Source organism: Callorhinchus milii, unplaced genomic scaffold (genome assembly GCF_018977255.1).
Source record: "Callorhinchus milii isolate IMCB2004 unplaced genomic scaffold, IMCB_Cmil_1.0 Scaffold3, whole genome shotgun sequence".
In the NCBI taxonomy this organism is placed as follows: Eukaryota; Metazoa; Chordata; class Chondrichthyes; order Chimaeriformes; family Callorhinchidae; genus Callorhinchus; species Callorhinchus milii.
In genome coordinates, this window is record NW_024704744.1 from 81,501,508 (window position 1) to 81,517,690 (window position 16,183).

The following is a 16,183-nucleotide window of genomic DNA, read 5'->3' on the forward strand; positions in this document are numbered from 1 at the left end:
GAGAGGCCCACAGTATTGCATGTAGCTCCTTTCACGTCAGGGGGACGTCTTAAAGCGTTCACAAGATGTACTGTAAAGTGCAGTGACTGTGCATTTTGACCACATGCACACAGTACAAAACTGACTAACATAATCACACACACAGCCCAAAACTGACCAGTACACACACACACACACATACATACACAGACCTAAACTGTCCAACACACAATGAAAGGGATCGATGGGTTAAATAATGAACGTGGACAACTCTTCCAGATAGAGTGATCCGTTAGTTACAAGTATGTGTTGCCGCCCCCATTCTCTGGCACTCCACTCCCGAGTCCCTTCCCCTCGCCACTTCCTTTGGCTCATTCACAGGATTTCATTGCAAAGTAGTGACTGTTTTTGTGGGTATGGGTTGGAAAGACGGGAGAGGGTATGCGTTCATGTGTGTGAGTGTGCATGCGTGCATGTGTGTGCACAAACAGGTATGTGTATGTGCGCATGAGTTGGGGCAGAGAAGTTAGTGACATATCTTTGTTCCTTTGTGTTTTAAACCCCTGTGTTTTGAAGTCCATATTTTACCATGAGGTTTTGTTTGACAGGCAGTTTTGCTTATGGCCTGAAGCTCCTAAGACTGCCTGCATTGCTGAGGAAATCCAGTGTTCTCACACCCCGGTCTATGTGGCAGGTGGGACTATTTTCTTTCAGCAGGTTATGTGCTTTATTCCTAATGTTTATGTTACAGTATCAATAAGTTTCCTGCTGGCTTACTGTGGATCAGTATTGATGGCAGCTCTGCCCAGCCTTCGGATGCTGTGTACAATAGTAAACCAACTTACATTTTGTAGACCGGGTATACACATCAGCAGATCACTTTACAATCCTGGCTTGGCACCCGAGTCGAGGGTGGGAAACAAGGGAGGTGTAGGGTGATTAGTAGCTGATGTGGGGAGAATTTTCTTTGGAAGGTTGTGGGGAGAAAGTTTGAATGTTGAATGTTATATTGCGTTTTAATATTTTTTTCTCAGGAAGATACAACAAATTCTCCAGAAATCTACCGCAGACACCCTGGGTGATAGATGGAGAAAGGAAAATGGAGTCTTCGGTGGAAGAACTCATAGCGGAGCCACTGACGGCGATGTTTAAATCAGATAGTAAGTTACAATTTAGGCTAGATGAAGTGCTCTCATCATCTGCTATTCATCCGGGGATTATTTATCAGTATTATTATATGTGTTTTTCTATATATATATATTCGAATTACATTCCACTTGGCTGTGTGTCTTTCCTGTTTGTGTGTGTGTGGTGTGTGGGAGTGTGTGTGAATGTGGTGTATATATCTGTGTGTGAGCGTGAGCGAATATATGTGTGTGTGTGTGTGTACGTGTGTATATGTGTATATAACTCAGTCCCTTTACACTCATGCAGACCTGCAGCTGACACAGTCTACTTTTAAAGGAGTCCCCGCTTGGACTCTTTATCATGGAATCGCCTTAGAAAAAGCTGACTTTTTGACTCCTGTAGCAATCCAACACTGCCTGGTCTGGCTCAGGAAACCTGCTATTGTTATTCTAGATCTGTCCCCAGGAGCGTTTCCTGCACAATATTTCCCTGCATTTGGAAAAGTGATGGTGAAATCCTGGTGTGTGTGTGTGTAAGAATTGTCCTCATGCTATATTGCACTTGTGTGTATAACACTCTAGATACATAAACTGTACACTGTACAGAAAGCACCTGATACACTCGACAAACCATTACATCATATCTTGTCTTTTACTCTAATGCAATGGAAATCTTGATAGCGTTCAGCTTGTGTGTGCGTTTTTTTTCATAGAAGTGGGAAGCTCTTATCATTCAGTGTAATTCTTAAAAGCGTTCACTTTTTTTGTAGGTTTCAATTTCTCATCTTCAGGAAGAGAAGATGTAGACGTCAGAACCTTAGGATATGGTAAACCTGAATTGTCTGTACGTGATTAACCAGTCGCTCTTCAGATTGTGCCCACGGACGCGGTGGGGGTTAATTAAAACTGATTGAATTGTAAGGAGGTGGGGGAAACGAGTATATTTTTCCTTACAAAATGCCGATAGCACTTTGCGTTTGTGAACTTATTGCACTGGTGTTTCTGTCACCGCGAACAGGAAATGTTTGCAGGAGCTGAAGGTTGATGCTGTTTTAGCACAGAAAGGCTGAGTGCAGATAAACGCCAGTGACTGTCTTTCAAAGGAAGCCCATAAATTTGATTGCTTCCCATGAACTGTGTGAGTCGATAGCACAAGTTAGCCACAGACCAGCCACAGGTGAACTTGGCTGGTATACAGTGATCTGGAATTCTCTTTCTCCAATCCTTTTGTCTTGCCCTCTACTTCCCCTCTTTTAGATAATGACTGAAGACTTTCCTTTCCGACCATGCTCACAGTCACCTCCTTCCTCCCCCCACCCCCCAGCTCAGCGGCAGGCTCCACCACTTTTAAGCGCTCAGAAACGCTGCCCCATGATCACTCGGTTGTGTGCGGAAAAATAATAATAATAATTGTTACATTTGATACCACACCTTTCACATCAGGAGTTTGTCTCAAAGTGCTTCACAGGATACACTGTAAAGTGCTGTGGCTGCTTAATTTAATCATAATAAAAAATAATAATACTTGCATTTGATATAGCGCTTTTCACATCTTCTAGACATCTCAAAGCGCTTCACAGAATATGCTGTAAAGTGAATTGACTATGTTTGTGGGTGAAACGCTTTATAGATGAAGATTTATAGATGAACACTGCAGCAATGTCCCACAAACAGCCATGAAGTGGATGGACCAATTTTATTCGGGGGAGGGATTGTTGGCCAGAACATCGGGAGGGATTTCCTTCTCTTTAACAGTAATGGAATTTGTAACCTCCAATTCCCAAGGATGGCATCACACAAACAATTCACCGCTCCCCCAATGATAGCCTAGACTATGAGGTCAAGGTCCCAACGTGGGCCTTTTTGAACCCAAAACCTTCTGACTTAGAGTGCTACCCACTGAGCCAGGTGGACACACAAACTATTTGTAAACCATTTGTCAATCAGATATACAGTATCTCTCGCCTTTTTAGATCAGAGGTTGAAAAGGTTAATCAGTTTCAAGGGATGATGATTTTCTATCAATATTAACATTGGAGCTAATCTGTGTGTCTGTTTCCCACCTTCCCTTTCCATCTCTTGCTAGGCCGGCCCTTTGCAATTGAAGTCTTAAATCCACATAGATGGTCCTGCACTCAGGAAGAGATCACAGAGCTTCAGCAGGTGACCACGAGAAGCCTGGATGTGAAATTATCCAAATCTGTGATTCTTTTGTGTTGCTTATGTGTTGTTGTGTCCTTTACAGCAAATTAATAAGTCTACTGATAAAATCCGAGTTCGAGATTTACAGATCGTAACCAGGTAAGTTTTCCCGCATCAAACCAGAGCGCGGGTCAAAGTCTCCCCACTTCAGTATATTTTACTCGGGCTCAATTCCCGGGCAGAGCGAAACCTTAAGCAAGTTTCCTTACTCCACACGCCTCTGATTATCTAGCAGTAAATAAGGAAGCCGGTTGTTAGTCGATTGGTGGATCGCTTTCCGGGATAATAATCCCACTCAATCCACGACTGTTTGTTGGACACTGCTGTACGCAATTGGCTGCCATGTTTCTCCCCAAAAATTCACAAGTCTATCCATTTTATAATATATTCTGTGAAGCATTTTGAGACGTCTTAACGACGTGATAAAGCGCTATATCAAATGCAAGGATTATTATCGTCTTGTTTAGGGAAGCAGTGGGCCATATGAAAGAAGGTGAAGAAGAAAAGACCAAGTGCTACAGTGCTCTGATATGGACCCAGAGAGCGATAGAAAGGAGCGATATCAACTTTCTTCAGGACATGATGGTATTTACTGCACTTGTTTCTCAGAATCTATCGATTGACTATGTTGTTTCGTGGGTTTTTGCAGGGGGGAGAGGTAAAGTCTCGGGAGGGATCAGCACTACAAATATTAGTATGACTGCTTCATAAATCACATGCTATTATGACATTGAATTGTATATGTGGTGTGGGTATGAATGCACAGCAGTGACAGTGATCTTTTATATCCTGTGACCTATATTTTGTTTCTCTTTGCTCTCATCCATTTTCTCCTCTTCTACTCTTCGGAGGGCTATTTGTTTTTCAACTCCTTTTTCTGACTGTTGTGCAGTGGTTCCATGGGTGCCCTCAATGGTTCCACCAGAGTCTTGTGAAGGCTGACTGAGCGTCGACAGGCTTTGACAGACTCCCATTGGGAGGCTTCGCAGCTGAGCCTGCGCCCTCTTTCGCCTGATGTCCACACGGACGGCTAAGCCAGCAGGCATCTCCGTCTACTGAGCTGGAGTAAAACACTGGGTTGACTTTTTTATTCATTAAGACGTTAATAATAATATTACTTGCATTTGATATAGCGTCTTATCACATTGTCGAGATAGCTCAAAGCGTTACACAAGACCTACTGTAACTTGTAGGCAAAACGAGGCAGCCAATTTTGTACACTACAACATTCCCACAAACAGACACGGTCTGAGTGTCCAATTTTATTTGGGGGATTGTTGGCCAGGACACAGGGAGAAAATCCCTTCTCTTTTCAAATAGTGCCATGGGATCTTTACTGTACACCTGAAAGGGCAAACTAGACCTCGGTTTACGTCTCATCCAAGTGACGGCACCTCTGACAATGCAACACCCACCGTCCCCCAGCACTGTCAGCTTAGACTATGTGATTCTATGGAGCTTGAACCCACAACCTTCTGACTCCTAGCCGAGAGTGCTGTCACTGAGTCAGTCTGATACCTAGATAGAGGAGGTGCAGAGGAGATTTACATGGGATGAGTGGTTTGATCTATGACCGGAGACTGAAAGAATTGGAACATTGGCTGCTATTAAGGCCAAATGATAATTGTGCTTTGTGGAGGGAATCCAATGAAGAGGAGGGAAGGAAATAAATGTGGGTGGGATGAAGAAGGAAGTTGACAATTGTCCAATAAAGTGCTTTGTGACTTGAAACGCGTGTCTCTTTAGGAGCTAAAGCTTGATCAGAAGACTCCACTGCGGGTTCTCCACCGAAGGCCTCTGGCTGTAAGGTTCCGTGTAATACACAGCATGAAAGTGGACTACATAGATCAACATCATTTCCGCCTTTACCTCAAGACCCAGGCTGGCACGTATCCTTTGTCCCTGCACTGTTAATGAAGGAGCCGGTGGAAATGTTCAGAGTCTGCTTTACCAGCCATCACTGGCGTCTCATTCCACACTCTTGTCAGCCCTCTGAGAGAAGGTGGTTTCCCATCTTCTGCTTTTACTCCTTGAGTCATAATTTGGGATCCATGTCAAGACTTGAAACCCATATAGTCTCAGATGAACTCCAATACAGTGCTGGAGGGGGGAGGGGATGGAAACATTCATAAAGCTGAGGCAGTGTTTATACAGCGCCCTTCATGTGGAATAGCATCTCGGAGGATTTATAACACAATACAGTACACACAACAATCTTGTGAGTATTAGGGGATCCCTGTCCAGTTACTTTACTTGAGTCCCAGCTACTTGTGTAGGATAGTTCCTGGTACTGGGATAGCGAGACTCTCTCCCCCATGATGGGCGCCCTGTAAACTCGCGTCGTTTTTTCACCTGTAGTTTAGGTGTTTTGGAAATGGGGTGTCAATCCCGGGTGAGGCCCCGATTAGGTGCAGAGAGAGGGTGGGTAGGGGTGGGAATCTGTTCAGAACATATTTGAGCTTAGTCGCCTGTCGCTGAGCAGGCATTTTAACGTGAGGACGAGTGAAACCTTTTTTCTTAACAGTCAGATTAGCTACATTAAAGAATTTGTACATGGGGATTTTGGCCGCACAAAGCCAAACCTCGGGATTCTGATGAAGACGACGGTGGACATTCTCGAATTGGATGTGGAGGTGAGAGATGTTCCGTTTGTTTGGTCTGTTTCCCGGTCGAGCGTTGCACTCGAAAATGCGGATCAAACAGTGAGGGGTTTGTGTGCAGGCAGTTGTACGCTATATTGAACTTGCTGCTGTATTCTTTGGCCAAGAAGGCAGGCAGGCAACCTGCTCCCAGACCTCTGCTGACTGCTGTGTGGTGGCGGAAGCTACAGGCCTGCAGGCTGGAAGCCACATTTCCTGAAACTCCTTCCTTCCCTACGGGAAGCACTTGGCCTCTGTTCAGCGGTTCACAGTGATGGAGCTTCACAGTAGACATTTCAATTTTGAAATACCTTTGTGAGACTGACCACTTCCCTATTGCGTCCACACCTGAATGAAAACAACAAGAACAGCAAAGTTGCATTTGTATAGCGCCTTTCAGGTCAGGAGGACGTCCTAAGGTGCTGGACAGACAGAGTTACGGATCCAAGCTGAGGGTTGGGGTGAGGGAGGGTGGAGGGCGAGGGGGGGAAGCAGGGAGATCAAAAGCATGGTCGAAGAAGTGAGTCTTGAGGTGGATCTTGAAGGTGGTGAGGGAGGGGGCGAGATGGAGGGACTCCAGGATGGAGTTCCAGAGGGTGGGTGCAGAATGGTGGCAGGCCCCCCCTGACAATAGTGGGATGAGCAAGGTGGGGGACGTGAAGCAGGCCGGAGCCTGCTGAGTTGAGGGAGCGAACAGGGTGATGGGGGTTAGGAGGTCGGAGAGGTATGGGGGAGCAAGACCATGGAGGGCTTTGAAGGTGGGGACCAGGATCTTGAACTGTATCTGTGTGATGGGAATGCAGTGGAGTTGGGAAAGGATGTTGGTGATAGGGTCGCAGAGCCTAGTGCGGGAGAGGACATAGGCTGCAGAGTTCTGGATGATCTGCAGCCTGTGCAGGGAGGAGTTGGGGAGGCCGACAAGCAATGAGTTTGCATAGTTGAGCCTCGATGTAATGAAGGTGTGTATGAGGGTTTCGCATCCTGCGGTGTGAGACAGTGTCAGAGCCGGGCGACATTGCGGAGGTGGGGGAAGGCAGAGTGGGTCATGGCACAGATGTGGAGTAGAAAGAATAGTTGAGAGTCAAACAAGACTCCAAGGTTTCGGACTGACTTAGCAAGGTGGAGTGTGCAACCATGGATGGTGATTCGGTCAGCGCCTGAGGTGAGGAAGCGCTGACAGGAGCTAATCAGGAGAGACTCGGTCTTTTTGACATTCAACTGAAGAAAGTTAGCTCTCATCCAGGACTTTATGTCTGACAGACATTCTGTCAGGACAGCAGTGATCCTGGAGTCAAGGGTGGAGGCAGAGAGGTAGAGTTGGGTGTCATCCGCATACATGTGGAAGTTGACCCCATTTTTGTGGATGATGTCACCAAGTGGGAGCATACAGATATTGAAGAGGAGGGGACCAAGGATAGAGCTCTGAGGAACACTGCACGAGATGGTTCGGGGATTAGAGGAGAAGCCATTTGAGGAGGTGAAGTGCAGGCGGTGTGAGAGGTACAATCTGAACCAATCAAAGGACACAGCCATGAAGGTTGAGGTGAGAGGAGAGGCGGTGGATGAGGATAGAGCGGTCGACAGTGTCAAAAGGAGCAGAGAGGTCAAGGAGGACGAGGAGGCAGAGGGAGCCCTGGTCGCAGATGGACAGAATATCATTTGTCACTTTGACCAGAGCTGTGCGCAGCACAGAAACCCAATTGGAGGGGTTCGAGAAGATAGTTAGGTCCGATGGATAGTTAGGTTTGATTTAAGCCAGGTGCACTCAGCAGAATCCGCCTGAGCTTTAAGGGAGCGTAGGTGGCTGGTGTACAAAGAGGATTTGCGTGTGTAGGCGACGGTTCAGGAAGAGAGGGGAGCGAGGGAATTGAGAGTGGAGTAGACGGAGCTGTGGAGAAGAGTGACCGAGGAGGATAAGTCATTGCGGGAGGACGCCCAGAGGGGAAGATGTTCAGATGACTCCAAGGCAGCCGAGAGGGAGAGAGGGGAGATTTTTTTCCAGGGGCGGTAAAAGAACCGCAGTGTTGTTGTACGTTATTCAGTAAATATAATGAAATTATAATTCTTGTTTGTTGTTGCTGTATAAATCATTGGTGAGACCATACATAGAGTACTGTGTACAGTTCTGGCCGCCGCAGTACAGAAAGGATATTGGAATAATCGAGAAGGTACAGAGAAGGGCAACCAAAATGATTGAGGGAATGGAGGGACTGGATTAAGAGGAGCGACTAAGTAAATTAGACATATTCACGCTGGAAAAGAGAAGATTGAGAGGCGACATGATTGCTGTCTTTAAGATTCTAAAAGAGCAAGACGATATAGATCATGACAGGCTGTTTCAACTTGTCCAGAATAGTAAAACCAGAGGACACGGCCTGCGATTGAAGGGGGGTAAATTCAGAAGGAATCTACGTAAACACTATTTCAGTAAGCGAACAGTGAACCTGTGGTATAGGCTCCCTAAGGGGACGGTTGAAACAGGAAGTGTTGATTCTTGCAAAACACAGATTAGATAGTTTTCTTTTAGGAAATAACATGGGATATAGTAATAATAATAATAATCCTTGCATTTGATATAGCGCTTTTCACGTCGGGAGGACGTCCCAAAGCACTTCACAGAACACACTGTAAAGTGAATTGATATATTTGTGGGCGAACGCGGCAGCCAATTACTCACAGCAATGTCCCACAAACAGTCGTAGATTGAAAATGACCAATTTATTATTGTTTTGGGTTTTGGAGGGATTATTATTAGGCGTGTGGAGTAAGGAAACTTGCCCAAGGTTTTGCCCTGCCGGGAATTGAACTCAGGTCTCTCTCTTGCAAAGCGAGTGCTCTAACCACTGAGCTACAGGACTCCACAGTACATAGGTAGTTTGGGACATATGGGCAGGCGACTGCCAGGGAAGTGGAAGGAAAATTTAGATGGACCTTGTTTTGTTTTTTTGTCGAGCATGTCTTATGTTCTTATGTTGTAATCAGCCTGGCTCAGTTTGTTAGCACTTGCGCCTCTTGAGTATGAAGGTTGAGACCCACATAGTCTAGGCTGACACTCCAATGCAGTGCTGAGGGTGTGTTACATTGTTAGAAGTTCTGTCCTTTGGCTGTGACGTAAAGCCAAAGTCCCATCTGCCTGTTCAGGTGGACATTAAAGATCCTCAGGCACTGCTGGAAAAGAGAAGCGAGTTTCTCCCAGTGTCCTGACCAACAATCCCCCCAGATAAAATTGGCCATTCACTCCATGGCTGTTTGTGGGACATTCCTGGGCGCAGATTGACTGCCGAGTTTGCGCTCAAAATACACAGTCACTACGCTTTTCAATGTATCCTGTGGAAGCGCTTTGAGACATACTCCCGACGTGAAAGGCGTTGTATCAAATGTAAGGATTGTTGTATCATAATTACTGGGGTCTTTTTTTAAAAAAAAAGTTGAGAGCCACGAGCAAACTAACCTTCCGTCTCTTCAGTCTGTAGATGTTGACTGGCCGCCCAGATTGGATGAATGAAGTGCTGACAGTGAACTGGAGTTGGTAACCTCGGACATGAATCATTCGGGATCACTTCAAACCAGCGCCCATTCCCTGGTTGCAAATGGGCTGCTGGAGCTGACGTGGGCTTTGATAGTAAAGGAGGGGCTTTTGCCCCCTCGAAAAAATTGTTTTATAGGTTTAATGGAGCGTGCAGTTTGCAATGTTAAATGGTTAGAGAGATACCTGCGGCAAGTTAGATATGATTTAGTGCCTTCTCTCGCCCTGCGGGGAGCAATCCATTAGCTTCCAATCCCCCATTTGCACAGCGACTGTTAATATTTGTTGAGCCACATGCGACTGAGTCAGTAGCTAGGGGGAACGGTGTAAATGGTGCTTTTGTTGTGAAGTTATCTGACAAAAAAGATGCGGGGGGGCAGCCCGTGATAAAATGTGCCTTGAACTGCACCGTTAATTCTGCTCCACGGCAAACTGCTGCAGTTTAAATTCTTCCTGTGACCCCCACCCCCCCCTCACCCCCGGTAATTTCATCAGGATTGCTTTACAGGAGACTGAGCTGTTTTTATCATCCTCCATCTGCATTGCCGTGCCACAATCTCCTTGCGAATGAGATGAACGGGAAGCTTCAGGGAAGCATCTTTGCTGAACTTGTCGCATGTGTAAACCAGCTGTGATCCGCAGTGGGTTGTAACGCTGATTATGCCGAGCCGTTTTGATGCGTTGTGGCTCGAAGGTGAAAGATATTTTGTGGCGTCAGGAACAACGAAAGAAGTGAAAGTGTAAATATCGTAAAATGTAATGTCTCAGTTTGTTTCGCGAAAGAAAGTCTATGTAAAACCGGTTTCACTCTCCAATACGATTTTAAATGCAGTTTTTAATCTCTGCGCTTGTTTTCATTAAAAATCACCTTAAACCAATGGATTGCAAATAAGGAATTCTGTTCAGCCGGACATTACACTTTTGAAAATGCTGATATTTATTAGTTATCAAATAAAAATAATAATCTGGTTACTCCAACCACGACTGTTTGTGGGACACCATTGTGCACAATTGGCTGCCTCATTTTGCGCCAAAAATATACAGTGAATTCACTTTACAATATAATCTGTGAAGTGCTTTGATACGTCACAATGATAAGACGTTTTATTAAATGAAGCATTATTATTATTGCTCAACTGATGTGGGGGAGGGGAAAGGAGGTGTTTTGATATTGTGGAGTTTTGTGATAAGATTACCACACAAGGAAAATTGTTAGAATTAACGTCAACTAGTTTTGTCCCCCTTTCTCCCCCCCCCCCATCAACACCGATCCCATGGTACTGTTTGAAATGAGAAAGAAGTTTCTCCCAGTGTCCTGGGCAACAATCTTCCAGATTAAAAAAAAATTGTTCAGTCACTTTAGGGATGTTTGTGAGATATCGCTGTGTGTAAATTGGGTCAACAACAACAACAAAATTACATTTATAGAGCACCTTTCATGCTGGGAGGATGTCCCAAAGCGCTGAACAGTTGGGTGTCGAGGCCTGAGCATGTCGAGGCCAAGAGGGGTTGGGGTAGGGGTGAGGGAAGGCAGAGAGGTGGGAGGGAGACCAAAGGCACGGTCAAAGAGAAAGGTCTTGAGACCGACCTTGAAGAAGGCAAGGGAGGAAGCGAGGCGAAGGGACCGTGGGATGGAGTTCCAGAGTATGGGGGCAGAGAGGCTGAAAGCCCGGCCACTGATGGGAGGCCGGGTTGGGCGGGAGACATGGAGCAGGCAGGAGCCCGATGAATGGAGGGAGCGGGCAGGCTTGTAGGGAGTCAGCAGGTCAGAGAGGTAGGAGGGGGCAAGGCCATGGATGGCCTTAAAGTTGAGGACGAGGATCTTGAACTCGATCCTCTGGGGGATGGGGAGCCAGTGGAGTCGGGCAAGGGTGGGAGTGATGGGATCGCGGAGCCTGGTGCGTGAGAGTACACGAGCTGCAGAGTTTTGGATGATCTGCAGCTTGTGAAGGGAAGAGTTGGGAAGGCCCATGAGAAGGGAGTTCCCGTAATTGAGCTTAGATGTGACTAATGTGTGGGTGAGGGTTTCGGCAGCCTGAGGGGTGAGGCAGTGGCGGAGTCTGGCAATATTGCAGAGGTGTTGGTAGGCAGTGCCGGTCATGGCGCGAATGTGGGGGAGAACGAACAGTTCAGGGTCAAACAAGATACCCAGGTTCCTGACTGGCTTAGTGAGGTTGAGTGTGCAGCCGTGGAGGCTGATGCTGCCAGTGCCTGAGGTGTGGAGGTGCTGGTGTGAGCCAATCAGGAGGGCCTCGGTCTTGCTGACGTTGAGTTGGAGAAAGTTGGCCCTCGTCCAGGACTTGATGTCGGACAGGCAGTCGGTCAGGACCTCAGTAGTCCTGGAGTTCCGGGTGGAGGCAGAGAGGTAGAGTTGGGTGTCCTCCGCATACTTGTGGAAATTTACCCCATGTCTGCGGATGACATTACCAAGGGGGAGCATGTAGAGGATGAAGAGGAGGGAACCGAGGACAGAGCCCTGAGGAACACCGCACGAGACAGTGCAGGGGCTGGAGGAGAAGCCGTTTGCTGTGACGAAGTGGAGGCGATGTGAAAGGTAGGACCTAAACCAGTCAAGGACAGAACCTTGAAGGTTGAGGTGGGAGGAGAGGCGGTGGAAGAGGATTGAGTGGTCCACGGTGTCAATAGCGGCGGAGTGGTCGAGAAGGATGAGGAGGCAGAGGGAGCCCTGGTCACACATGGTCAGGATGTCGTTTGTGACCTTGACCAGAGCAGTTTCTGTGCTGTGGGCAGCGCGGAAACCCGATTGGAGGGGTTCATGGAGGGAGTGGGAGGAGAGGAAAGAGTGAAGCTGGGAGGCAACGGCTCTCTCAAGGACCTTGGATAAGAAAGGGAGATTTGAGATGGGCCGGTAGCTGGATAGCTGTGATGGGTCAGGGGAAGGTTTCTTCAAGGTTGTTTTGAGGGGGAAGGAACAGTGCCAAATGACAGGGAGAGGTTACTGATGTCGGCGAGTAGTGGGGCAAGGAGGTGGAGCTGAGATTTAAGGAGGGGGTGGGGATGGAGTCCAGGGAGCAGGTGGTGGACTTCATGGAGGTTACCGTGTTGAAGACAGAGGAGGGAGTGACAGGTTCATAGGTGTGGAAGGAGGGATGGGTAATTGTGTGGGGTGGGGGTAGGGAGTGGGTGGAAGTTGGGAGTGCAGTGGCAGCCGAGCGGATTCCCTCGATTTTGGACTCGAGGAAGTCCAGCATTTTCTCGCAGTGAGAGTCAGAGGAAAGTATCTGCAAGGCGTGTTGGGGAGGGCGGAGGAGCCGGTTTGTGGTGGAGAACAGGAGCCTGAGATTGCCTTTTGCCTCCAGGATTAACCTGGAATAGAAGGATGATTTGGCTGAGGCGAGAGCGAAGCGGTAGTTCTTGATGAGGTCCTGTGTTCGCCTACAATCATGCTGTCTCTCAACAGAATTCATTTGAAGCAATAACAGCTTCATGCTGTAGTGGAAAGATTGGTGGGTGAGAATACTGGAAGGATGAGATCACATGGGCCAAAAAGCCTTCTTCATCCAAACCGATCATGTGATCCAAGCCACATAATGTTCACCAAGAAAATAATACTCGCAATTTTTTCCCAAGATTTATGCATTTTGTTTATTTTTTGTTAATGTATTTCATACAAATTTGAAAAACTATAAATATACACAGGAAAAATATAATTGTTTTAAAACTGCGTAAATACCTCGGAAGACCACATAAGTGCAAACTAGGAAGTACATCATTCTGGTCACTTTCCGCTTCCCCTCGCTGCTGCTTTCAGTTTGCATATAGAGGAGAGTATACACGCTGTAGAAATAAATGTGGCTCAAAAGGGAACCGGGAGGAAGACAAAAAGAACCACCCAGTGTGGGTGGGATTCTGGTTCATACAAGTACTAGGTGCATCCACTTAAGAGTCTTGATCAAAAGAGAAGAATTCACAAGAGAAGTTTGGATGAAAGAAAGTCTTTCAGCCCATTTGGTGTCATCCACTACAGAACACCCACCCACCCGCTGTGCTCTGATCATAGCATTAAACTGCTTTTTTAAATGAATCCAGTTCTCAACCACTTTTCCTGGTAACCCATTCCAGTCGTTAATTACCCTCTCTGTCCTCTGGAATTGCCCTTTGCAATCCTCAACCTGCATCCTCTTGTTTAACTATCTCAGTGTTTGAAAGTATTGTTCTGGATTTACCTTTCTCAATTCCATCACACGAATGAGAAGCCTCCAGCTTGTTTAATCATTGCTCATCGTTTATTCCTTGAACACTGTTAATTGTGGATGAGATGAAAAGGACCTTCATCCTCAACCTTCGCTCTTCACTACAGCAATGTGACAAGTTGGCTGAAGGCAAAATGGTGACATCGAGGCAACGTTTCTTAGGCCTTTCTAAATACAAAAGAAATTAAGCCTTTTCCATAGCTGAGGACAAATCAAAAAAATGAATGTCAAGTACGCCTCCTCCCACCCCTCCCACTAGGTATAGAGGTAACATATTGGGGTTTGCGGTATGGAAGATTGGTTAGACTTTGGCATTTGCAGATTTACCAAATTGAAAACTGCATTTAATGCAACTAAGCCAGTTTACAGAAACATTTAGACACCGTCCACCCTTTCCCACTGCCAGCGTATACAATACATTCATCTACAAAAATACACGGTTACTACACTTTAGGTAAAGCACCCTGAAAACATTCATCTACAAAAAACATGGTCACTACATTTTCGATGAAGAGTTTTGACACAGGTTCCTGGTGTGAAAGGGTTATATCAAATGTAAGGAATATTATTAATATGTTACAGGATGATTATTCAAGTACATTAATTGTTTAAACCGGGTGAAAGGTGAATTGTTTAACATTCAGATTTTTTTTTTTACAAGACCAAAGAGCAGAATTTGTCCTGTACGTTACATCTACTGCCTGAAGAACAATCATGAAATTGAAAAAAATATATTTAAGTATGTATGACAACATATTAAAAAATGTATTTAAAAATCTATAATTTCTGAAATTCAAAACAAGCACTTAAGTATAGGGTAGAATTTTTGTTAGTGACATTCATTTCAGTAAGAAAAATAAGCAAAAGTATCAGTAGTAATTGATATTAGCTGTACGATCAGTTTGTCAAATTTACGCTGCAAAATGATAAAATAAAGCCTATATTTTTAGTATTTTGTTTCAGTCATCAAAATTAGTTTTACATTCAAAATGTTATCCTATTGAGTCATGATCCTTGAATTCATAACCTTGAACTCGCTGACATTCTTAACAGAGAGCTGCTTTGTCCTTAGGTGCTATGATACAGATGAGACATGTTAAACTGAAGTTCCATCTGTGCCTTTTCAGGTGGACATTAAAGAACCCATTGTCACTATCGGAAAAGAAAAGGTAGTTTCTTCCAGTGTCGAGACCAGCAATCCACCAGATAAAAATTGTTCACTTTAATTGGTGTTTGTGGGACACTGCTTTGCGCAAATTGGCTGCTGTGTTCGCCTACAAAATATACAGTCACTGCAGTTTGCAGTAAATCCTGTGAAGCGTTTCGAGATGTTTTGTTGACGCAATAAACCGCTATATCCAATGAAAGAAGAATTAATATAATGTGAGAACTTTCCCTGCAAACTTTTAAGTGCTATTGTATAACAAACAATTAAATTCATGGGGTATCAATTCAAAGTATATGGAGCTAGAGTGACACAGCCACTACACACATTAAGGGAAGCCCTTTTTACATTAAAAAAAATCATTGTCAGTCAACTTGCTATTTTACAATGCAAAATTCAAATCATTCACAAAGTCAACTTAACATAGTGGAAACATTAAAATGTTAAAGAAAGAACATGACTGTTTTGGTCTGAGAACTCTTACTATATTGTAGCATGCATTGGAGGAGTGGGGAAGGGTCAGATTCTGTGAAGCACTTAGAGACGTCTCAACGATGTGAGAAGGCGCTGTATCAAACACAGTGTATTATTATCATGGAAGATGAGTGAGAGAGATTTAGAGGATTATTTCCTGCACTGAGCCTTGGAGAGTATTCCTCTCTGAGCGAGAGACTGAGTGAGTGCTCCTCTCAGAGGAGACTAATCCACACAGACTGAATATGACTTTTGCAAAGCATTTGTTCCCTCTCTGGGTGCAGCTGGGTGCACCCACTCCCACTCCCCCAATTCCCCTCCCTTCCCACCCCCCCCCCCCCCCACCCACCCCCACCCACAGCTGAGGAAAGATTGACTTTGGGACATACAGAGCTTTGCCACTTTATAAAACTAACGTGATTGCCCACAAAAACTGTGTTTGAGTTAGCCGTTTGCTAGAGTACCAAAGTCCTTCAGTAATCTCAACACATGGTCAGCATTTTTTTAGTACCTGAGAAAAGTTTCTTGAGTAAAGAATGGCTGCTGAGCCCCACACCAATTCCAATGATAAGTTTCAATACTCTGAATGACATTTGTTTTAAAAAAAAAGTACACCCGAAAGATCAATAGCTTCAGTTTCAAATAGACTGCACTAACTACTTGTGCATCCAAGGCAATATTTTTAATACCTATTCCAGGCCGGAGACCAAAAACATAATTTCTGGTCACTCAATCCACGACTGTTTGTGGGACACTGCTGTGTGCAATTGGCTGCTGCATTTCACCCTGAAAATACACAGTCAATTCACTTTACAGTTTATTCTGTGAATCGCTTAGAGACGTCTCGAAGATGTGAT

General features: G+C 45.4%; 1 protein-coding gene across 4 annotated transcripts in view; it reads left to right on the top strand.

Annotated features, from left to right (window-relative positions):
* The window catches only part of pus10 (pseudouridine synthase 10), a 40,967-nt gene extending 30,616 nt beyond the window's left edge, over positions 1-10,351 (top strand). For all 4 annotated transcript variants that reach the window (XM_042333001.1, XM_042333003.1, XM_042333004.1 and 1 more), the window contains exons 10-18: positions 588-673; positions 1,014-1,139; positions 1,877-1,933; positions 3,193-3,269; positions 3,352-3,407; positions 3,776-3,893; positions 5,055-5,197; positions 5,842-5,941; positions 9,414-10,351. In XM_042333001.1, coding sequence (XP_042188935.1) covers positions 588-673; positions 1,014-1,139; positions 1,877-1,933; positions 3,193-3,269; positions 3,352-3,407; positions 3,776-3,893; positions 5,055-5,197; positions 5,842-5,941; positions 9,414-9,452 — 802 coding nt within the window. In that variant the 3' untranslated portion in view covers positions 9,453-10,351. The remainder of the gene's footprint in view (positions 1-587; positions 674-1,013; positions 1,140-1,876; positions 1,934-3,192; positions 3,270-3,351; positions 3,408-3,775; positions 3,894-5,054; positions 5,198-5,841; positions 5,942-9,413) is intronic.
* The last annotated feature ends 5,832 nt before the right edge of the window (positions 10,352-16,183 follow it).